Source organism: Empidonax traillii, unplaced genomic scaffold (assembly GCF_003031625.1).
Source record: "Empidonax traillii isolate 1590-97213 ecotype Southwest subspecies unplaced genomic scaffold, ASM303162v1 scaffold488:size1064334, whole genome shotgun sequence".
Lineage (NCBI taxonomy): Eukaryota > Metazoa > Chordata > Aves > Passeriformes > Tyrannidae > Empidonax > Empidonax traillii.
In genome coordinates, this window is record NW_020955681.1 from 382918 (window position 1) to 407190 (window position 24273).

General features: G+C 38.2%; 1 protein-coding gene across 1 annotated transcript in view; it reads left to right on the forward strand.

Moving 5' to 3' along the window:
- EIPR1 (EARP complex and GARP complex interacting protein 1) overlaps window positions 1–6844 on the forward strand; it is a 70258-nt gene extending 63414 nt beyond the window's left edge. Inside the window, exon 9 of the mRNA XM_027896244.1 lies at window positions 4587–6844. Within this exon, the coding sequence (XP_027752045.1) occupies window positions 4587–4761 (175 nt within the window). The 3' untranslated portion in view covers window positions 4762–6844. The remainder of the gene's footprint in view (window positions 1–4586) is intronic.
- The last annotated feature ends 17429 nt before the right edge of the window (window positions 6845–24273 follow it).

Sequence of the window (24273 nt, forward strand, 5' to 3'; positions counted from 1 at the left end):
TTCTTTCTTTAACCCTCTTGAGTAGCTATACCTTGTTTAATTTATTTTGCATGTTAGGACATCTATGAAACCTGTTATATAAAAATATGCTTTTCCTGAATGTTTTTCTGTAGAAGCAGTTCAGAAAACTCTTTTTTGTGTTAAAAAAATTATAATCCTTGTAATAGTCTGAATGTCCAATTATTATCTATAAAAATTGTAATCAAGTATAAACATACTTGAATTCAGTTTTTCTTAAGAGAGTGAAGAAGCAAGTAGTATGTTGTCTAATCTTACTAGAAAGAATTTTCTCCTAAGGTTAAAGGGAAAGGGTGTCCACAAGGTTTATTCCGGAATCCAGTGCCATTTTCTTCAGGATTCATTTTTGGATACTGCAGTACATGTTGCTGCTCTATTGATTCACTTCAATTTCATAGTGATTTTTAGATGAAAGAGGGTTTAATTTTGATGGTGATAAGAAATTAATGATTTTTGCTGACAGAAAACCATATTTTATTGAACATTGTGGTGACAAAACAGAATTGCAAGCACTGCAAACTTAAGTGGTTGTTAGCAAGAGAAGTAATTGGAAATAACAGCTCTCTACATGAAAATAATTATCCAAGGCTGAACAGGCTTCTTTCTCAAATCTGTAGCACAATTAACCTCAAAGTTATCTAGTAAAATAAAAGCTCCTCTTCTTTCATAGGGTCGTGCTATTTGAATACTATTACAGAGAGAACGCAGTCCAGTTTCGGCTCTCTGTGGGCACAGGTCTGAAATTTATGCATGGTGGAGGTAGAGATTGCACATTTCATACAATGAATTCTCAGTGGCATAAGAGTATAATGCCCTGTCAGTTAGTGCAATAGAAGAATATATATAAGAAAAGAAAAGGAATTTTAGTCTGGTCAGAATAAAATCTTTAGAACAGTATGGGAAAACAAGAAACTAGAGAAGCTTTTTAAGGGGCAGGAAGATGTAGGGCAAGGAAGAAAATCGCTTACTGAGCTTGCCAGGCATAACAAGTGACTACCAAGTATACTTATCAAATACGGTCTGCACAGACTGTTCTGTCAAGGGATCAACTGGCCAAGCACCTACACCTGTGGTACACTGAACTAGCTATAGCGCAGCTATGCATGCTGTATGTAGCTGTTTTGTACACATATAGGCACGCTATATATACATAGCTATTTTTATACCCATAGCTTGAGGCTTTTATGTAAAAACAAATATATCTGTTTCGGTAACAGCCTGAATTAGACATATTAAAGTACCACAGAAGAAATGTTACTTCATATCCCACTCTGTACAGCTGCTCTTCCTGTTCCTGATCTTCTCAAACTGGGAAGAAATTGCAGTTCCTGAACTCACCTCCCTGTTCCAAAGCCTGCCACAGATACCTGACTATCTTAGTATCCAGTCCTCTGTGTTCAGTGTTACGCATTTAACCTAAGCAAGATAATAACCTGACTATTTTCATCAAGAGTTGATAACTATGAAATGGAAAGTTTCTGAGATAAGAATAATGCACATGAAAGTATAGCAGTAATCTTTTAAACATTGCTACTTTATGAATAGAATATTAGAGAAAGCGCACTCGTTAGTGCTATGACATGGCCTACTGTATATTAAGGAGAAATAAAATTGTAGTAACTGATAAAAACAGAAGGATAATTAAAATATCTAAATACACAAAAGCATCATAAGATAATTAAAAGTTGATTTTTATGTGTTCCACTAGTATGTGCTGTGATGAAAATAATATTTTTGTAGACTGTTTATATATATATATATATATATATGTTTAAAAGGTATTTGTTACCTTAACAGTTATGACACTGACATTTATTTAGGTCTTTAACTTCTCGCATTAACCGTATTATATGTATTATCTGAGGAGTTAGAAGAGTCTGAGCTGATTCTTAATAGAAAAAAAGGTGTAAAAGATGTGTAAAATTTCATTGAGAGTAAATAGATAATTGTGGGGCTCAGAAAAGGAACAATTCTAAGTACCTTAGATTCATACAGATTCAAAAATAGCGTCCCCAACCTATTCTTGAATTACTAAAAAAAGCACACGTGTAGCCAAAATGTAGAGAAATCTGAGGTGTTTTTGTGCAAATATCTTAGCGTTGGATAAGGTCACAATCAACTTTGCTCTTTTTGGCTTTTTTAAAAATTTTTTAGAACAGTATTTCATATACATTAAATGAATTCTGCTCTTTATTTCACTAGCAGAATCCTTCTGGGCTCATTAACCATTACATAATTTAAAGACTAATCTGTTTTCATTCGTCATGTTGTAAAGGATGCTCACAGACAATTTCTTTTGGATGTTCTGTGTTGTTCCTGAGACACAAGTCGTTTTGAGATGATTTTTTTTTTCCATCCTGATTATCTTGTATAGTATCTAGCTCTTTTATACCAAGTGATCATTTCCGTAAGGATTTTTTCAGTCTCAGTAACTGTCTCAAGGCTGTGCCATTTTTCTGTACAAGTAGTCTATACATAATACTATCACAGGTCTATACTATTTAAAATGAAAAAGCAACACCAAAAACTGAACTCATGTGGCCTGAAGAATGATATGGAATAACATACTTTCTTTTGCTGGGAACATGCAAAATATACTTTCATACCCAAGAAGAAACTCAGTGTATAAACAAAAGACAGTTAAAAACCGTAGTTATAAATGGAAATGCCAAACAGAAGTTCATCTATGGGCTTCTTTCCTGAGCATTCATTCCCCTATGACTTCTGTAAATTAAATTAGATGAGCTGTGTTATTTAAATGAAGCACTGAAACAACTCTGAGCATACAGAAAATAGTATAATCTAGAAGCTTATTTGTCCTTGTTTTTCCAACCTTTGTTAAACTGAGACTCCTGGTTAACTGAAAGTCGGTCGTGTCCCCTGACAGCTGTGTGCACTGTGCATTACTCCCCTGCTTATCCAGAGAGACATCTGAAACCTTCAGAATAATGGAGTTGTGGGTAAGTGGGTGAGCACCGCGTGAAGCACATTGCTGTCTGGGGACATGACCAACTTTCACTTAACAGGGCATGTCAGTTAACAGGAATTTAGAAAAACACATTGCAGGCTATGAAGTGTCTGTGTGTGTTTGTTAGCTCTCTGTTGTTAGATGGTTTGCATCAAAGTAGGTATTCAGGAGACTTTCAAAACAAGCTTGCTCTTTGCAATTAACCAGGGGGTGCATGCTGGTTGTGCTATGACCTTTTTTGGTTAGTTGACCTTTAACGTAGCACAACTAAATGATAAAAATTCTTGAAACTCCATCTCTGAAGCTATTGTGCAGTTTCAGACTGCTTTTGGTTTGTTCATTAAATCCAATTGAATTTTAATTGCACTGTTAGATTCACAGCTGGCTCAGCTGGCTAGGTGGAGCAGGGATATCCTGCAAGCAATTCAACTGTGTTACCGTATAGTCTTTGTGATTGCAGAACTGCTTTCAGACACCAGCAGTAAAGGGCAAAGACAACAATAACACCCCCTCATTTCTGTAGTAGTAGCATCTGTTTAAATGATTGAATGGCATTCACAAGGCTCTTCAGCTTTGCTTCTGTGGGGAGTATTACAGCTGTAGTACAAGGCTGTTCCTAGGAGGTGGAGGGATGCTGCTGAAGGGCTGACTGATTCCTGTCAGACAGAGATGATTCTCTGTGGCTGAAGGAGCTCTAAGGTCATCCTCTGAAAAGTCACCTACCCTGTAGCTACAGAATAATGTGCAGTAGTGGTGTTCTGAGAGGAGAGATTTGCTTTGTGAATGGAGGGAAGAAGGGCTGTGCATAGTCAGCAGAGCACGATCAATGACTCTTGGATGGTTTGGACTTCAGAGAGTTGCCTGAATCAGTTCTTAAGTATTTGCAATGCAAAAGGGAATCTGTCTGTCTGTCTGTCTTTGGTGATGTAGGTGACCAGGAGCTAGGGTTTTGCAGTGAGATGAGGTATACAATAGTAGATGATAATCCAGTGCTGATATAAACCTAGTGATAGAAGGTAAAAATCAAAGTGTTCAGAGTGGTGCTTCCACCCCCATTCCATTACTCTCGAGGGAATGGGTCCAGGATGGCAGCACAGGAGAGACTGATGTTAGGGACTGCAACTTCTTACCTATCTACACATCTCTAAGACTGTATACTATTTTAAGAATTAATTTAACAGTGAAGGGGTAGAGGAAGGGGTGGAGCATGGTAAGAAAAAAGATGTTGGTAAAAGGGTGTGTTTAAGTGCATTTAGATCATACATTGTAGTTTAACTTACTTTAGAGAGTGAGAGAGAGGTGCTTAGTGTACGTTCTGAGAGACTTGGAAATTTGCTGAAGTTGAGAGTAAGAACTTCTTTGTCCCTGCAAATGGGGTCTTTAACATTGAACTGACTCTTTTGTGCTATCTAAAACATAAACCCATGCAAACATATGGTATAAAACATTTCCCTAGAACCTACTACTGCATTCTTATACTTCAAATAAGATTTTACAAATTTAGATGTTAGTGACACTTGATATTGCCTTTAAAATGGAGTGTGTTCACAAATTCTTACTAGTGTTTGTTTGTTTGTTTTGTTTTGTTTTTTAATTTTAGGATTAAAGAGCCCCTTCAGGACAGTGTAATAGCTACCTATGAAGAACATGAAGATAGTGTATATGCAGTTGAATGGTCCTCAGCAGACCCATGGCTATTTGCCTCTTTAAGTTATGATGGGAGACTTGTTATTAACAGGGTTCCCAGAGCTCTTAAATATCACATACTGTTATAATTTGTTTGGATTATGATGGAGTTGTTATCTTGATGTACACAACTGGTAGGTATTGTTTAGGGTTTTTTTCAGGATCTATTTTTATTAAGTATAGATGTTAAAATTTTGTTAAGAATATCTGTACTAATATAGACACTTTTAATTTGTTTTTTGTATTTACCTGGGGGAATCAATGGTGCATTTTCTGAAGGCTGTGCTACGTAGATGATTTTTTTTTTTTTTTTGAGGGGTTAATCACTTTGTGAACTATAAAGTTTCTGGAGATACTGGGTACTTTTCATACTGTTGCTTTATTACATCAGCTTTATGCAAATGTTATTATGCTCATACAGGACTGGGACAATGTAGGGTGCATGTAGCAGAAGGGATCTACTTGTTTACAAGAATGATATTTTATATTTCTTGTATAAGCAGTGTTCTGCTCTTAGCTAGGGCTACATTCTGTTAACTGTTCTGGCCATAAATACAGTTAGGAATGGTCTTAGAAGGCTTTCTTAACAGAGTCGTTTTTGCATGTCTTCAGAAGAAATGTTTTTTGTGGAAGTGAAACCTTAGAGAATCTATTTTTCGTTTAAGCCTTATGGTAGTATCAACAAAGTACCATCTTGTAATTTATTAACTAAATGCAATTCTCAGTTATGTGTTGTTACTGGAAACAATATTTGTCTTTACCAAAATCTGTGATATACTCATGTAATGTGTTATCTCATATTTATAGATTTAGTTGTGCTGTGAGGGGTTCTGAAGCTGTGCCTTTGTTACCCTGAAAAATCTCTTTAATATTTGTCTACTTAGACTTCCTGATTCTTCTGGCTCTGTGCCAATCTGCAGTATGCTGACATGATGTAGCAGGCTTGCAACTAAGCACAAAATATCCTTTGCTATATCCTACTTTTTGCAATATGTGACCAAGACATTGGTCGCTGTCTTGTTACAAATGCTGAGAACAGGCAGATGCTGCACTGCAGGAGAATGTGCAGGAAATTTGAAATGTAAATGGAAGGCACGGTGAAACGAGCCTGTACATACTGACACCCCCCCTCCCCTGGCATAGCTTGCACTCAGATGGAAATTCTGCTGCTTGCTCTTTGTGTACCCAGCCTAACTGCAGCACTAATTATTCCCTGTTGCCTTTTCACCATTGTTACTTCCCTTTGACTTCAGAACCTGGGTACGTGCAATGCTGTTGGTTGTGGTAGCATTGTGTGACACCACTCTGAAAAAAATGGCAATGAACGTGGGATGGAAAGATCGATACCAGCCTCTTACAGTGATTCCTTCTGTTGCTATGGCAACTGTTGGTATTAGTGTTGAGGGACAGCCTGCTGCTCACCTCTGTTTGTCCTTACCTACTCTTGGATCGAAACATGTCCAAATGTGATTTGTTGTGTATACACAGCTGCTTCAGTGAGATCATGCTTCGAGAGTATGAATGACTGGTATAGTCCAAAACATCCAGAAAAGATGACAGTTGAATTCTATTTCTGGCTTTCTTAAAGAGCTTAGTTGGAAGAATTCATAGGAGTGAAGTAATCCAATTAAATCATCTGTATTATTGTTTGCATTTGTGTTATGATGTTGCCTGTCTGCTCCAGAATGAATGCTTCGTTGGAAATTCTGATGGTCTGATTTTCTATGTTAAGATTTTAAACTTGTGCTATTTTGAATTGTTTCAATCTGTAATTAGGCATGAACTATTCACTTGTATACTGTAAGAAAAACTACATTTCCAAATTGGTATGGCTTCAGTTTTCTGAATATCAATATCCTTGGTTGGGCTGCTGCTTTCTATGTGGAGCTTTTCATGTTCCGACACAAAGCCTTGTTGGGTGTCATATCTGTCCCACCTCTCCACCCCACCCACCCCTGGAACAAACCCATATACCTTCCGCAGTACACCTTTGGTATGCAGGAGAGTTCTTTACAAATTTTCTTCACATTAGCAATAAAGATCTATTGAAACTTTATTGTCTAGCAATGTATATGACTTGCAGTGTGAAGGTGACAGGGAAATTGCATAACACTGTGTGGGATTTGACTTGATTTTTAACGTGTAATAAATGCAGGACAGATTTCAGACTAATTTTTATGTGGTTTTATTTCCTTTAATATTGTAAGCTTATATGAGCTGAAAAGCTCTGTAAACAAATAATACTAAGAAATGTTTTGTTTTAATTTTTTTAAATGTGTATATCACTCAATAGGGAAGATGAGAGGGGATGAACACTGAAAAGGAAGGGACTACCAGGTCAAATTTGAATGAAAATGCATTACAGTAGAATCAAGAGAGCAGGAAGGGTCAATTTTTAATCATTTTCAGCTGTCTGGGATCTGAGCTACACATACAACTCTGGCAGCAATATGGAAATGACCTTCAGAAAGGAAAGGCTTTTGACAAGGTTTCATCCCAGGCTGTTAAAGCAAGCAAGCTGCTGTAGGATAGAAGAAAGGGTTCTAAGATGGTTAAATAACTGATAAAGATAGGAAATAGGAAGCAGGAAGAAATTACATCTCCTGGAAAAAAAAAAAAAAAATTACTGATGAAGTCCACAGGGATCTGTGCCTGGGAATGTGTTTCACATGACCTTTTGGGAAAAGGGCTGCATAGAAATACAGCAAAGTTTGCAGAGACTGTTCAGAGTAGCAAATATGACTGAATAATTATGAAAAGGCCTTACTTTATGGAGTGGCTGGATGATAAAATGGTAGATGAAATTCAGTGCAGAAATGTGAAGTAACTAATATGGGAGAACAATTATTTTACATCCTGTGAACCACCAATATATAGCTGCTACTTGAAAGTAAGATCTTAGAGGTTTTATAGATCTTTTAAAACATCAGATTAATAGAGGCTAAAATTTTAATTAAAATGTTGGGAATTACTTAGCAAGCAAGTAAAGAAAATAAAGCATTGTTAATCCTCCAAAATAATATATATTTTTATGCATCTGTGGTGTATGTGCATCTTGAGTGCTATGTGTAGTTTTGGGTTCTTCCATCTCAAACCCAACGTAGTAAAACTGGGAAAGATTTTAGAGAAGAGTGACAGGAATGATGAATAGCATGCAGTACCTCTATGAGGATAACTGAATAGACTGAAAGGCAGATGGTTGAGAGGGAATGATAAAAGTCCTTAAAATCTCAAGTGGCAGAGGGAGAAGATGAATAGGAATGATTGTTCAGTGTCTTTCCTGATACCAGAACTAGAGGTTATTGAACGTAATCTGCATGTGGTGGCTCAAAGCGTACAAAATAAGGTGGTCTCCACAGGCGTGAAGGTGAGCTCTGGCATTCCTCTTTAACAATCCCTTCTCCTTGCAAAAAAAAAAAAAAAAATGCACAGAGTGAAAAAAAATCTCATTAATGTTGAAGTTTACATGACTTGAAAGTAACTGAACCAGCACTTGAAAGATGAATCCATTAAAGGTTGCTAAATATAAAGGCAGCATCTCTGGCTTAGAAGCTCTTTTTGAACCGTCAGTTGCTGGACACTACAAAGAGTACTGGCAGAGAATCCCTGTGTGCTTGTCCAGTCTTTAATTACCTCCCTGGACATGTGCTATTTGCCAGTAAAGGTAGAAAAAAGAAGTAAAAAATAATAACTTAGTCTCTCAACTACTCCTGCATGTTTCTCTCTGCATGTTAACTTCTGTTGTAAGGTGTGTTTTAGGGAATTTCAGAAAACACTCATATCTCAAGTGAATTTCTTATGGAATCCCAGTATTGTTTTTTAAAACCATCTTGTTGCAAAATACTCCTTGACAATGAGACTGTGAAGGCAAGCAGATTTCTGTACAGCAAGGAGTCTCTCACTGCCTGCAAGTTGAAATTATGGTCTGATTTATCTCACAGCTATGGGTTGGTTCAGTGTATCAGAGAATGCTGTTTACACAGTCACATATCAGCATTGGTAAGCACAAAATTGTTGTGATTTTGACCACCTCTTAAATGACTTTTCTTTCTTTACAGACTGTGTCCAGGTAAGAATCTTTGTCACTAATTTAATATGTGTGTCTGGTATGGAATTACAAAAATTCTTGAAATGTGGTATTTTTTATTTCACAGACAGTGAATTATTGAAGAAGAAAGGAATTGATAATATTTTTTAAAGGTTTTGAGCATGATCTCAAAACTTGGATCTTGGAACAGATCCAAGTCAACACAAGTCTTGGCCATTTAATGAGAAGCTTTAAATAATAATCTGTTTTACTTGAACTAAAATGATACTAATTCAAAATTTAAAAACAAAACAAAAAAAAACCAAACAACCCCCCAAAAACAAAACAAAAAAAAGACCAACAACAACAACAAAAAAGAAAAGGGGAAAAAAAACCAACACACACACACACAAAAAACCCTCACCACCAAACACCAGAAAGCAACACCTCTCAGTATGGACCTGAACTCTGCCTGTGGTGTTAGTGCTAAAATTAGCTTCACCTATACTGAAGCCCATGAAGTTAATGAGTCACTTGTCAACATTAGAATGAATGAAGAACATGTATTGGATGGCTTGGGTAGACTTGATGTTTGCTCTAGACCAGTTGTCCTTACCTTGTACCTTTTCAATTCACAAAGTTCAATGGAAAGAAGAAGCCATGTGATTTAAGTGTGCAACACTTAAATTAATTTGAAGCAGTGCTTTGTAAAGAATTAAGCTTCCAGAACATTTTATTTTCCAACAGACAACAGAAAGCATTAGTTCTGTATTTTTCTCTTCATTTGGAATTTCTTAATCTTTCTGCCTGTTACCTCTTGCAGTATTTGGGACTGAAATTCTGCAGCTAGTTTAAGATGGACTTGAACAGTATTGTCTGCCTGTAGTCTGGCATGGTAAGACACCACCAGGTAGGTACGTCTTTGACATAACTGTGAAGCAGTGAAAAGTAGGTAATGATAATTAAGATCAGTATTTGGATTTGAGTTCGTAGTGCTATGGAGCTTCAGTTTGGCTTCACATAGGATGTCCAGGGTATGCTGTAGTGGGTTTGATCTGGTCACTGCCCAGCCCCTGCTTCTCTTGGCAGTCTGATCTGAGTCACAGCACCAAATCTGTGATGGTTTAACCCTGCCTAGATGCCAGGGGCTTCTTAAAACCACTCCACTACCTTGTCTTCTACCCTCTGCTTCTGGACAGAGGAGAGTGGAGAAAAAAAAAACCTCGCAAAGGAATTTTCATGAGTAGAGACAAGGATTGAGAGAAGAGCTGCCATTAACAGACAAAACAAATTCAGAATGCAGATAAAACCTACATTTATTACTAATAGACTGGAACCTAAATTACCTACTAACAGAATAAAAGCTAAAAAGTGAAAAATAAAACAGTCTTAAAACATAATACCTCCTCTCTCTCCCCACCCCTTCTTGTTTCTCAGCTCCCCCTCTGCAAGAGAACGGAGGAGGGGATGTTGCAGTTGTTTTTCCATTCCTTGGGTAGCAGCAGTTTTTATAATCAGTTCTTTGCGGTCTGAAGATCTTCCATGGCTACAGAGGGGACTCATATTACTATAGTCTTTACCACAGGCCCCAAGGGAAATAATAGCTCTAAGTCCTTCCCCTGTTCCTATGGAGTCCCCTCCCGCAGGAGACAGTCTTTGATGGACTTCTCCATCGTGGGTCCATCCACCCCTTGGGCAACAGTTCCTTTCAATCTATTGCCCATAGACAACTCCCCAGGGGGGTGCAGTCCTTCATGGGTTGAGCTGTGCTGCCGTAGGTCTCCCACCAGGTCTACAAGTCCTACCCAGGAAAACTTGCTCCAAGTGTGGGTAATTCTCTCCGCTGACCACAGGTCTCCAGCAGGACTTCGCTCCATTCTTGGGCCTCCCACAGGGATCATGGCTTCCTCCATGTATCTATCTGCTCCAGCATGGACTTCTCCATAGGCTGCAGAAGGGCTTCTGCACCCTGAAGGTCCTCCATGGGCTGCAGGGGCTTCAGCTTTGCCCTGCTTCTGGTGGAGACAGGGGGGAAAGGCTCCCTCCCCCTTCCCCCCTCCCCAGCTACAATGACCATGATGACTGCTTGCTTTCTCTCAGCCTGAAATTTCTTCTGCACTACAAACTTTCTCTTCATCCGTTCTTAGATATGTTATCACAGAAGCGCGTACCATTGCCTCAGTCATGGCTAGGAACCGCAAATTCTTAGGAGCTGGCTATCATTGGCTCCTTATAAGACAGTGAAAGCTTCTAGCAGCTTCTAACTGAAACCACCCTTTTACTACTGAAACACATGACTTTTTTTTTTTTTTTTTTCTAGAAGATATAAAGAAAGTGCTTAAAGTTTTGTTGTGGGTACCTGAGGTATAAATGTCTTTCTGAGGCTGCAGAAAGCCTGTGAAGTGACCGAGAGAAAACTGCAAATCAGTTTTTAACGAAGCCTTGGCCTCCCGTAAAGGGGAGCTGCAAGGTGCGAAGCCATGGATACTCTCCAGAACAATTTGCACATTGCTTCTTCTCATTCCACCTGCCACTTTGGTCAGTGAGAAGCTAGTGAAGTGAGAAGAAAATGACACACAGAGATTTGGAGTAAATGACAAAGGAGAAGAAAAAGTAAAAGGAAGACTGACAAATACAGAGTGAAAAGTGAATTGAAAAAGACAGGATCAGGGAAATTTGGATCACTTGGAAAACAGAAATAGGAAAGATAGAAGAAACTGGCAGTAAGTGAAGTAAAGAAAAGGATACAGGGGTAAGGAGTAAAAAAACCCCAACAATATTATTTGCTTGTTTTGGCCATGATATTAAAGGTCCTTGAATTCCTGCCATGTTAATTTTCTGTGTTAACTGATTTAAGTTTTAGAGAACTGCCATTTTATATTGCACCATTTTAGTTCTGATATTGAAGATGGTTCATATGGGTTAGTTGTTGATCCATAAGTTATTAGTCCGAATGTGTGTTTTAGGGGGTTAGGATTTTCAGCAGAGATATCAGGTTGCCACTGCACACATGAGCAGTTGTTGTCCCTTTCAGTGCAGTTGTCACATGGGTAATTAACCCAAGGGAGCAGTAACCCAGGAGGCAGGGAGAAAATTTCGAGTGGGCTGTTAATTTTGGGTCACACTAGTTAAATATGCAGAAGTATCTGTTTATGATAGACACTGTTTATCCCCCTATTTATGACTTCAAGGGAGTGTTGTAGTCAGAACGTCAAGATACTGGATGTGATTAATAAAGTATCTGAGGCCCACACTAACTTACCTTACAGAATTCTGAGCTGTCCTTGAAAAAACCCGTTTTGACACTACAGCTTTTCGTGCTGTGGCAGCTCCAACTTCATAAAGGGGTTTTAGTGCTCCAGCACAGAAGATAGCTTTGGGGAGAAAGAGATGAATGAGTCTTACTAAATCCAGGAGTCAAGCTCCAAGTGTGGAGATGCGTGGCAAGTGTTGCTGTTGCCCTGGAGCTAGAGCAACAGCTGCCAAGCAGCTGGGCTGAGCAGGGAAGACCTGTAATGTACCTTCTCAGCAAATTGTCCGTTTATTCCGATCCTGCCCCGAGTTCAGGATTTTGGCATGAGGAGCTATGGAAAAGCTCCTAAACAGAATTAATTGAGGAGAATGTAGAAAACCTTGCAAAACCCAAAGATACCACATCCTAATTGGTAAATCTAGATGAGCTGAATCCTGGGGTGGCAATAGACTTGGCAGACAAATTCACTGAGCCACTGCCAGTTTCTAAAAATTTGAGAAGGACTGAGAAGACAAGAAAGACTGGCAAATAGCAGAAGTGGTACTGATATTTGGAATTATGTGGAACAACAGTGCATGGAGTTGGATAAGGAAATAAGTTTCAGAGTGAGGAAATTTTAGCCAAATTATGAATGTTTTATTTGTTTGTTTTTAACTGAACTTTTTTAATAAGTATCAGTCAAAATACTAGCAAATATTAGAACTTACATGATCCCATTCTTGCAACTAAGTATAGATTATCCATTTTATTACACAGAATAGCCAGAATTATAGCCCAACAGTTTGTATGATTTCCCTTACACTGTTCTGTTTTCCAAAAAGGATGTGTGGAATATCATATATAAGGGTAAATTGAACTTGTCTTCAAACACACTTGAAGAAAAAAACCTGCAAGTGTTTTTCATCATTGGAAAGAGTTTCTGTTTAAGCAAGTAATGAACCAATTTTGACTCTGCCTGGAAAATAGTAGGTGGGGAGAATGTCTGGGACTTGACTTTGCAAAGATGGTGAATAAGAATCGTCTGTTTTCCAGCATGCAATTTGTGGGGTAAAACACTTGAGTACTTCCAGCCATGTCTCAGTATATGCATATCAGCATTTTGAGCAGAAATTACCTATCTAAAATTGCTTCCAAAAAAAAGATTATTTTACTCAGGATAATGATATACCAGCACAAACAGGAAAGCATCTTCTTAAGAGTGTTTCCTTATTGTCATGAGAGTTGCTGTATAAAAAACACATTTATTTTCAACTACAAAAGAGTTAGGCTTTGGTGGATACATGTCTGCCAATAGCAGCTGGTAGGTGGATGGAGCCATATATGCTTTGATGTTGCCATTTTTTTCCCTAGAAGTCAATCTGGGTGAAATGGGAGAAATCTGGTACGTATTAATATTGGAAAGTCTGTTAAGGAAAGCACAAATGAAAGCTTCGTCACAGTGGAAGCTGTTTAATCTGTCGCAAAGCAAACACCAGAGAGCTTCGACAACTGTTCTGACCATGCTGTCAGTTGTGAGTGACAGTTACTTGGATTCAGTTTCCTAGATGGATGCATATTTCTGATCTACGTTTTAATCATCTATTTTCAGTGTTAATACAATTTGAATATCTTCAGACTATTGTGTGAATGACTTGGATAAAGGCTGTGCATTTTTCTATTGCAGTTCACAGGCACTTCTAAGGCGGAGGAAAAAGCTGCTTTTGTTTTTAAGTCTTCATGCTGCTTTATCAGGAGGTATTCTGGTTTCTGATTCTGTGTCCTATATCTCAAGGCTCAAATCACAATTTAAATTCTGCAGGCTTTGGACTGGTCATTGCTGAAGGCTGAGAAAAGGAGTACGGGTGAAGTCTGAGCATGACTGACGTGTTCATACTCATCAGAAAAGAGAGTCAGCTGGAGAGAATGAGGGGGTAATTGTTGCAGTGCTCCCTCCCTCGCCACTTGCACGGAAAGACATTGGCTGCTGGGAGGAAGCTACCTGAGGTTATTAAGATTAATACTGCTAGAAATTCCAATCAGCTCACACAAGGCTGCTCCTCAAGGCTGTCAGATGCCTACTGCCTTCTCTGATTCAGGCAGGGCCACATCAATTTTGAATTTCCCAACAGAGATTGCTATGATTTATGAGTTTAGGACGCTGATAAATGTGGTTAGTTGGAGTGTTCATGAAATAATTGAATCAGAATAATTTCAGTCAGCTGTGCTCAATTTATTTTGCCTGCTAACCACAGGAGGGTGCAATTCTGGATAGGGAGTTTTATTTCAAGGATTCCTATCACAGGAAAACGTTGTTGAACCTGGAATAAGAACAACTTCATTTTGCTGCCAGACCTGTATGACAGCCTTATGAGCTGCCTTAGAACCCATCAGAACTGAAGAGTGAGTACCTTGACCTCTTCTGGTATTGCCCATGACAGAGGCTGAGTCAGATCTGGTTTATGCATTGTAAGATGTCTGCTGGGAAGGGTAGTTAAGAGTTTTACTATTTAGTGTTTGAAAACCACTTTACTGTTCAGTTGCAAGGGCATTCTTCTTTAAATTTGTTTCTAGAAAATGATTTTCATTTTTATGAAGTGTTTCACTTCTGGGTTTTGTGATTTTTTTGTCTGAAGAAGTGATCAGCATCCATTCTATCCTTGCAGCAAAGGGAGCACCCATGCATCCCAGAAAACTGTTATATGAAACTTTAAAAAATAAATTTGTCCCTACAAATTTGTCATTTGTCTGCTATAACTTTCCCACATGAGTGAAAAAAAAATTACATTTCAGGTGGATTGTCCTAGATATATTGTCCTAGAACACTGAATGTAAAGGGCACTGTAAAACTGGAGGGTGAGTGGTTTACAGAGTTGTAATGACTGGCTGAGGTCAGCAGAGAATGGGAAAGCCTAGCAAGCAGAGCAAGGGAACAGATGAAGTGTTGCAGAGAAGTATTTTCCTGTTGTCATGGACAAGATATTGATGATAATCAGAGCTGCAGGCAGGGGAGGGTATGTGTGAAAAGGCAGTGGCATGTGACAGTCCCTGTGTTAGTCAGTTCAGGTATCTTGAAATGTGCAAAGAGACTCTGCAAGTAGGCTACAGGGAAAAATCTAGCAGGCTGCTGGGTCAAGCACTAATGTATTCCTCATGTCTGGTAAGACACCTGAAGTGAATTTTCCTGGCTAGAAAGGTATTTTCCTTTGTGCTGCTTGGAACAGAGTTGTAGAATTGCCATCTTCCAACTTCATTTATTCCAGTAGGATTTTAGACATTTGCATTTTGGTGTCTTTTTCCTATTGAATCCTTCAGTGACTAATGTTTCGTCCTGCAACAGGATTACCTCTGTCTGCAATTTTATGTTTATGCTGTGTGGCTTTTCCCCATAGACCTTCCTTTTCTCACAACCCATCAACTTCTTGAGAAGTCATAACCATAGCCAGGCAGCATGCCATGGATGACAGAGGTTGTTGAGAGAGCAGCTTTCCCAAGAGTCCTAATCTGTGTAAGATAAAAATGGACAGGCTTATTCTTTTGTGAGCCCAGAATGTAGGCTGCTACAAGAGTTATGTGTTAACCCAGATAGCTGTATCAACATGGATATACCAACGGTCATATGACATAACCTGGCCTGCATGTGAACTATTTTTTGGTCATCCGTGCCTGTAGAGCTATGGGGTAGGTACTTTAACCATATGGCGAAAAAAGCCATACACTTGCACAGCAAGAAATATCTCTTGCTCTGACCTGTTATTCTCAAAGTTCCCTTGCCTTGGAACTCAAACATTTTAGGATTTTTCATAAACTTAAACTTTATTATCTTTGTTGTTTTTTTTATTCTGGCCATGATCAGTTTGGGGAGAGGGAGGTGTTCAGAATATCAGAGGACCAGTACGATTTGGGGGTGAGGTGTTTTTAGTGTATGGAAAGATTTGTGACTCTAAAGTGGTATATTCTTTAAGGCCCATTACGGCAATCTGTGTGATGGGATAGACCAGACTTCGGTGTTTCATATACACTGAGCTGCTGTATTGAAGAAGAAGCTGCTACGCTCAGTTTATATTGTAGAATAAGTGATACTCTGAATAACAAGGTCCTGCTAAAATTCAGCTGCCCAACTTAGGTGTACATGTTAATTTCTGTAGTTCATGCACGATGGTTCTTTTGACTCTAGTGATTGTTTCTTTTGTCTTGAGATAATTCAGTACCATCCCTACCCCTATCTGTTGTAAGTTATTTCTGTAGATGATATAAATGCCTGTTCTGTCTAGTTTAAAGAACATCCTATGAGGATCTCTTAGTATCATGTGCTTGATATTGTGGTAGCACTGTTCTATCCAGGAGTACAGCAGAAGTAAGTTAACTTGAAAGAAAAACATTTGCTAAGGTTTTACATACTTCCTTTTTTTACTGCTCAGCAGTTAGGAGGATGGTTCAGTGAATAATTCTTACTGCATCTCCTTGCTGAGATCTCCTTGCCATGAAGTGCATGCTGTGTCAGAGGAGGGGGGAGGACATTGTGAAAAATCTGCTGCTTAGTCAGGATGTGAATATAAACCACAGAACATTTTCCAAATCAAATTTGGATTTGGGGCTGAGCATAAAATGAGGGCAGGAAATAACTACATTCTCTGCAGAAAATGTTAACAGAAAAAGTCAGGATTACAGTGATGCATTCTGTGTGGTCTTCAGTGAGTGGAGAGCAGCAGAATGGCATGTGCAGGGCCATCTCACTTGCGTTTTTGCTTCTGCTGCTATGAAAAGCAGTTTCAATATTTGCATAATTTAGAGCATGACATTATGATTTTCAGAGCTTCAAATTGGAGTAAAGTATTTACATAATCTAATTAAATCATGTAAATGTTTTATGATAATATTCAAGTAAGTGCAAAACTTGTTTCACAGATGCATCCCATTCTTAGGCCATTGGGGAAACTGAATTTAGGCATGCAGATGTATGTTTCTAGCCCTGCATGCTCTGGGAGGTCAACAGAGTACTTACTGAACCCTCTGTTCTTAGCATAGCCTCCAAAGCCTGCTTCGCAGAGCATCATCCTTCCAAGAAGCTTGAAGGTAAGCTGGTACCAGAGGGAAAGGCAAAGCAGATTTAAAAGGCTACTTGCAACCTCTTATAATTTGAATGAAAGCGATGCTGCTGCAGTATGTAATAAATTGCTTCCATTTCAGTGAACATTAAAATAATCCCATGGTGACCCTCTTAGCAGCAGCCCTGCCACATTTGGTATCAGATCTCAGAAAGCATGCATCGTACTTGGATGGGAAGCTACCAGGGGAAGCCCCACAAATCCTCCTGGTGACTATTGGGTTTGTTTTTGCCTCTGGCTGCACTAACTCACAAAATATTGGAAGCACTTGGCCAGCATCCATGATGAGAGATGCTGTCTTGTAATGAGATTATTTAAATAATACTTTTTATCAGCACATTCTCACTAAGCTGTTTTCAACAGTAGCTCTTGGTGAATCCTGTCTTTGCTAGGCTGTACTGCTGCAATAAGCAAGTGAATTGAATCCTAATTTTCCGAATGTAGCCAAGCTAATGCTAAGCCAGTAGTAATGAGATTCTTTTAGAAAGTACAGCAGTGCTTGGCAAAGGTAGGCTCTTCAAGACAAGGCCTCTGTTTTAAATAAGCCCCTTGTCATTGATTTTTATCAGTGCCATACTGATTTACTCTAATTGGTGACAGAAATGCGTGTGTATACACTGCCAGGTGTTTTGTGGTTTCACGGCAATTATAATGGTTAGGAAGCACTTAGATGTTACCTGTGCCAGGCTGTTGAAGAAGCCCATTTGCTGTTAGAAATATAAGACTGTCTGCAGATGCAGTGTTTGTGCAAACACTGTGACTGTGGGGAGTCCAGCAGCTCTGATATTTACCTAAAAATGTGGCTGTTTTAAGGGGAGTCTGGATCTAATATACTGCTAAATCTGGGAGTTCTGTTATTTATTGTCACAGCACATAAAAATATCCAAAGGGTGTAAATTAGTTTGGAGCTCAGCAGTATGGAAAACTCAGAATACGTGAAAGTCATTGCTAAACTAGCTCACAGAAAGGTGAAATATATCAGTGGTGAATTAAGTCTTCTTTAATTAGACATAGAAATCCAATTTGCAATTTTTTTGTCTAATTTTTTAAGGGAGTGAAGCTACTGTAAATTTAAAATGGAAGCAGAGATGTTCAGCACAGAGTGTTAACTGCCAAGGAGAACAACACGGTGACCTTATTTGCAGCTGCACATGCATCATGTGTAGGAATGCCTGTCATAGCCATAATGATTTAACATCAGGGCAGGCCAATATTTCTTGGTTCTTCCTCCACAGTGTAGGCAGTTTCCTTTATAGGTGGAATGGGAAACTGTAGGTGTTTCTGGTGAAAAATGGTAATGCTAGAGAGGTGCCCTTTACTACAAATCCAGCACTGTTCGCTTTAGTTCACCTCCTGAAAAGAGTTTGCAAAGTCACAGCTTGGGGAATGAAGTCACACGGGGGTGAAGTTTAAGTTTTGGCATGGTTGGATTCTGGTTTTTTGATTACTCAGCTGTTGATTATGTTAAAGCATAGTAGGTGACACTGAGGATGTTTAAAGCTGCTGAATATTATTTTCACATGCCAAGACTTATTTCATTGCAGGAAAGAATCCTTTTCATTTAAAACCTGCAAAATTTTGGTCATGGTAGGTACTTTACATTTAGATACAAAAACTTGTAGGGCTGTTTAACTCCAAACTCTGACATTTACCTTAGTACAGCTTTTCATACTTAAGGGGTTTTGTAAGAGTACAAGTATTAACGGCCACTATATCCTGTGTGAATTGCTGATAATAATTGCATAATACAATCCCTTTTAATACTGTATTAACTGGGCAATAGTTGAAGCGTTTGGGAATTGAATACTTCCAGTGTTCAAACAGAAAGGACTTGAACAATCAAATATAAAATATGGAAGGTCTGACAATGTTCAGTTCAACTCTAAAAGGATAATAAATTGATTTTAAGAAAATACATGCTAACCCAGACTTATGGCCCTATCTGATGTCTACCTATGTAGATTCAATAATTTTAAATGAGTTGCCCTGTTTCTTTTAATTCTTTCACTTGCTTTCCTCTCAATCTGCTCCAGTCCACTACTGCAGATAACATATTTACTTCTCATATGGATATGGCCCCTCTTGCAAGGGAAGAAATTTGGCATTCAATTTCATTTCCTAGTCTTTGTCTTTAATATTTATGGATTATCTTGCAAATGAGACTAACATTTCCATGGGACAAAAAGAATTCAGTTCAGTCTTACCCCCAAAATTATAGTGAACTCAGCTCTACTGTCTCTGCTGTGTTACCTGCTTGTGCTTAAGATAGTGGAGGAGCCACATGGAAATATTGCAGGAAAGTTGAATATCACAGCAATACCTGACAACCCTCAAAGATTTATGAAGGAGAGTGTAAAGTGAGTTGTATTAAAAAGAATTATGCGATTCTTCAGCTTTTCTTGCCAAAAATAATTTTTAACCATCAAAACTCCAAAATATAAAAAGAACTGACTTGGTCCCATTATGTGTATTTGCCTTTGTATGTTGTTACCAGCACAAGAGAGCCTGGTTACAAAGGAAAATCTGTCTTGCTGGAAAATGGCATAGGTTCATTCAGGTTTGGGTTTTTTGAGGTTTTGATACATTTGTTAATGCAACCTTAGTGTGTTCACTACAGCTTTTTTAGCAAGTTCACTACTTTTCCTTAGCTTTTAAAACACTTTTACAAATGCCATAGTTAGTGTCACTGACAGCATATTTAACGTGAGTAGAACAAGGGGCCATAGTCTAATTTTCAGTAAATCCTGAGTCTAATATGACTCTTCTCTTGATCAAACTGATTGGCATGTTATTCTAGTTGGCTGTAGCTTAAAATAATAACTGTATATTTTTCTTGTGTCTTGGGAACGCTCTGGGTCCTCTTAATCTTGGTATACTGAATATAGAATCAGTTTTGTCCTCTAGAACTACCATGTCTGTACACATAACACAATTTTGTTTACATAATATCCAACTTTGAGAGAGAAAGAAGGATCCCTATTGTAATTATAGGAAACAAATGCACAAGATGGTTTAAGTGATTTATTGGATTAAATTTAAAATGTCTGTGGATATGCCTGAAAATGTACCACCAGGGTCTTGAGGTTCTTTCCAGAAACTCACTTTTTAGGTCATCCTTTTTAGCACAATTTAAATACTGTATTTTGTTGATATTTATTAATGCCATCATGATTAAGAGAAACACCTGTTGGTACAGTTTTGTGCTGGATAAATGAATAATTGGAAGAGAGTAATTTGACAGTTACTTTTAAATGCCTGAACCTGTTCAATAGCCAAGATCACATCCACAAAATTGTCCTTACCAAAGCAGAGTGTCTATTTAGAGATTAAAACAAGCTGTCTTGTGTGCACCATAGCTGGTTGCAGGTCAGTCCCCTAAGATTTTCTTTCACACTTGGAGAACATAAAGATCACAGAACAGCAGTGGTGCATTATACAATTAAAACCGCTGCATTGTAACTCAGAATTTAAATAGTCTTTCCTGATCTGCTCTTGCAAAATATGGTCAGTTACTGTTCTGCTATGATAGCATGTGATCTTAAGTGTTGGGAAGGGAGTTTAATTAAAAAAAAAAAATCCTTCAATGCATCTGGCAATGGAAAAAAATTAATGTTGTTTAATTTTTAATCAGACAGCCTGAGACAACCACTGAGCACTACTTGACAATTAGAATACTAATGAAGTGCACACTGGGTTAGCCTGATTTTAAAGGACAGCAAACAGTGCATTCAGAGTTGAGGGGTTCTGTTCTGTTCCAGTCAAGTCTTCACATATTTACCCTCTCACTTTGCAAGAAATCAGGAAACGTTTGCCTTGTTTTCTTCTTTAAAAGTACCACCCCATGGTTAATTATTTTTCAAATGCAGAAAGCACAGAAAGTGGTAAGTGGCTTTCTTGAAAGATACATAAACATTGTAAAACATTAATCTTCACTGTTTGGGGCATCTTCAGTGCCTTAAGTGTTTTCTTTTTGTTTGTTTGTTTTCATTCTTCCTCTAATGTATTTGCATCTCTCTACCATTCTGCAACAGTTTGAAGTCTTTGGTTTTTGTGCTCTCTATAAATTAGATATTGTGGTTATTTGTCTATAGCATGCAATTTCACAAAAGATAGGTTGCAGGAAGAAATAAATGCCTAAAGTGTTTATTTCTTATAACATTTATAAGCAGCTATCTATAGCAAGACTGAATATAGTAGGCAATGTTTAATGAATTCAGCTGAGTTCTGAGTCATAAATTAGGTAGCCTAACCATCCATAGTAGCCATGTCATTCTGGCCTCACTGTGAAATGGATATTTCGTTGCCCCCTCTATGTCACATTGTTGAGCAGAACGATATAATTACATCCTAGCTATAATGAAGGATTCACACTAGCTCCTGTAAGGCCCCCTCTTCCAGTTACAACTTTGAAAGTTTACAGGTGCTGTAGCTGACTACAGGGATATAATCTTTTTGGTGTAATCCTTTTGTTTGCACTTCCAGCACCTGATTGCTGAAATCTGAACTCCAGTGTTTTCGTGTAGGCCTGAGCCAGGGCTCGGCTCTAGGCACAAGTGTTGACGCAACGCCTGGGGCAGATGTTTGCTGAGGGTGGTGAAGCAGCATAGCAGGGCTGGCAGCTTTGTGTGGTCCTGGGCCCCAGACTTGCTGCATCAGTTCACTGCTGTTCTTCACTGATTACTCTGAACCTTGCATTTGCAGTATCAGTTTACTCCCATTGTAGCTGATTCTACTCAAGGTCTGAGGGTGTTGCTGTGGGAGGCAGAGCCAAGTCTACCCTTTCCCAATTTGTTTTATTCTACTCGGGATGGAAATACACCTAATGGTGTGGGACGTGCCAGCTTCTTTCATGAGTTGTTCTATGATGCTGAGAAGAGGCATGCCTGAACTAATGTTATGAATAAACTTTCATTCCAATGTTTAGCAAAGAAGCTGAAGCCCAGATCATCCAGGTTAGACTGGGATATACGAAGTCAACAGCTCTTGGTCTTAAAGGAGATGTTAGCTCACCAGCTGTGAATTTGCTTATAAGACAATGCATAGGGAAGTTTTTTGGTTAAAAAAGGGCTGCTTAACTTTGTTTTCTTTCATGTCAATTTCTATCATGCCAGTATGTAGAAACAATCTGGCTTATATTTTTCTGTATTTATTTTTCAGTTTTAAAAATATACCCTTTATATAAGAGTTTATAATGTCTTTTGTATGCATTCCTGATGTCAAGGGCTTGAATTTATGTTGATTTCTCCTTGTGCAATTCCCAGTTCTGGGGGCTGATTTTCCTGTTTCTTAGAAACACACTAAAAACAGTATGTCATTATGGACTGGCAGAATTAGTAGGGAGTACTTTCCCTGTATTTATATTTTTATTTATATTTTTGCAGTTTTATATTTTAAGAGGAGGTGCACTTTTGACATTTGGTTTGATGTGGCATCCAGTCTGTGTGTATCAGGGAAGCCCTTTTTCAATGCATGCCCAAAGCTTTCTTGCTCTGATTAAGTAAATAATGTTACCATTGTATTTTCATATTCTTTAATTTTTTTCCATAACAATTAACAGAGGAGAGACAGAATATATTACTATATATGATAAGTACTCTTTTGGCCTCATGTTGGAAATAAAACTCTGCCCTGCTTAAATTGCCAGCACTGGTAAATTAAGATGATTGTTTTTGAAGAAGTATTTAATATCTAAGATGAAATATGAAACTAAAATGTTTAAGTGAGGAACCTTTCTAAGATCTTGCTGGGGGTGTGAACAATCATATGGTGAAAATGGAGTGTAAAGAGTATGGAAGAAAAAATTCTGAGAAGAATCTGGAGATTACCTAGAAGGTATGGCATTCTATGCACAACTAGAGGTTTTCATGTAATCTGGGGTGAGATGAGCAGGAAGCCATGCATCTTAAATAATAAAGGCTTATAGACAAGTTCTTCATATTCTGTTCAGTTTCTGAGCAAGTTTTGTTCCTCCAAAAGTTGATGTGTGTGATCTGTTACATGCTAAAGATGGAACAGGTGCGGAAGAGGTGCGGTGTCCGGTTGAGGAGTACTTTCTCATGCAAAGGCAATGTTCCCGCTTGCTCCTGTATGAGGTGGCTGCTCCTTCTGGGCAGGGAAATGAAGTGGAGAGCTGCTGTTTGTTTGGAATCAGCTGAACAGTTAGGTCGAGTCTCTGTGTCAGGCAGACTTTATCCCTTTTTCCTTCCCCAACCTCTGCTCTCTTGGCCGTCAAAGTGAAAGCAATTGCATATTTATTACTGCTCTGACCACTGTACTACTCTCTGGTGATTTGTACTATGTCGTTGTAATCTATTTTCCAGCCTTACTGCACTATATGTATGTGAAAGCTATCTGGCATGTCTGAAAGTGCAGAAGAAGCCAAAGGTCTGGTGGTTTACAGGTGATATTGTCTATGGGTTCTGTATAGTGATTACTTATACATCTGAGGTATGTTAAATTAGGAGTATTGGTGAGACATTATTTTTTTATTATTAGTTTAAATGTCTTGAAATTAATAAAAAACTCCCACCATTTAACTTCTGTTCTAAATCACCATAAATAAATCTTGATGCCAAGATGAGATTAAAATAGAGGCATCACTTTCAGACAGAAAAACAAGGCAATGGTTGCTGTTCTCAATTCTTTGTTAATGCATTTGGATTTCTTAAGAAGTAAGTGGTGCTAAAGACTACAGCTTTTCATCAGAAGGTATATATTTGAAGTGCTCATCAGAAGATACAAAGAAAAAAACTTTTTATTTCTTGAAATGAGCTAATCAGAGAATGTGGAATAAAATAGTACAGCTCAGTATTTTGTACCAACAGTGAGTAGCATTAATCAAAAGCCAAATTCAGTTACCTGACCCTAGTTATAAGACAGTCATCTGAATGTGATCCCCTACCTTGGGGAAAAAGTGATTTTAGTTACTTTTGCACAAGTATTTCTAGGCTGTTGTCTTGCAGAAATCTGCAATATTCACAACAACATCAAACAGCATACTTGAACTAGTATTCTGCTTTGAAGGTCAACCATTTTAAATGTCTCAAATTATCCTTGTCTTTTTGTATATAAATTAATTGTGCTGTATCACATTAACCATTGGAAATGCTTTTGAAAGTCTGCCAGATGATAAGAATTTGGAAGAATCCTCTTCACAGGAGAGGAAAGGTGTTAATAAATGCATTTATATACAAAATCAAGTATGTATTTAAGTTACTAGTTTCCTTCATGAAGATGG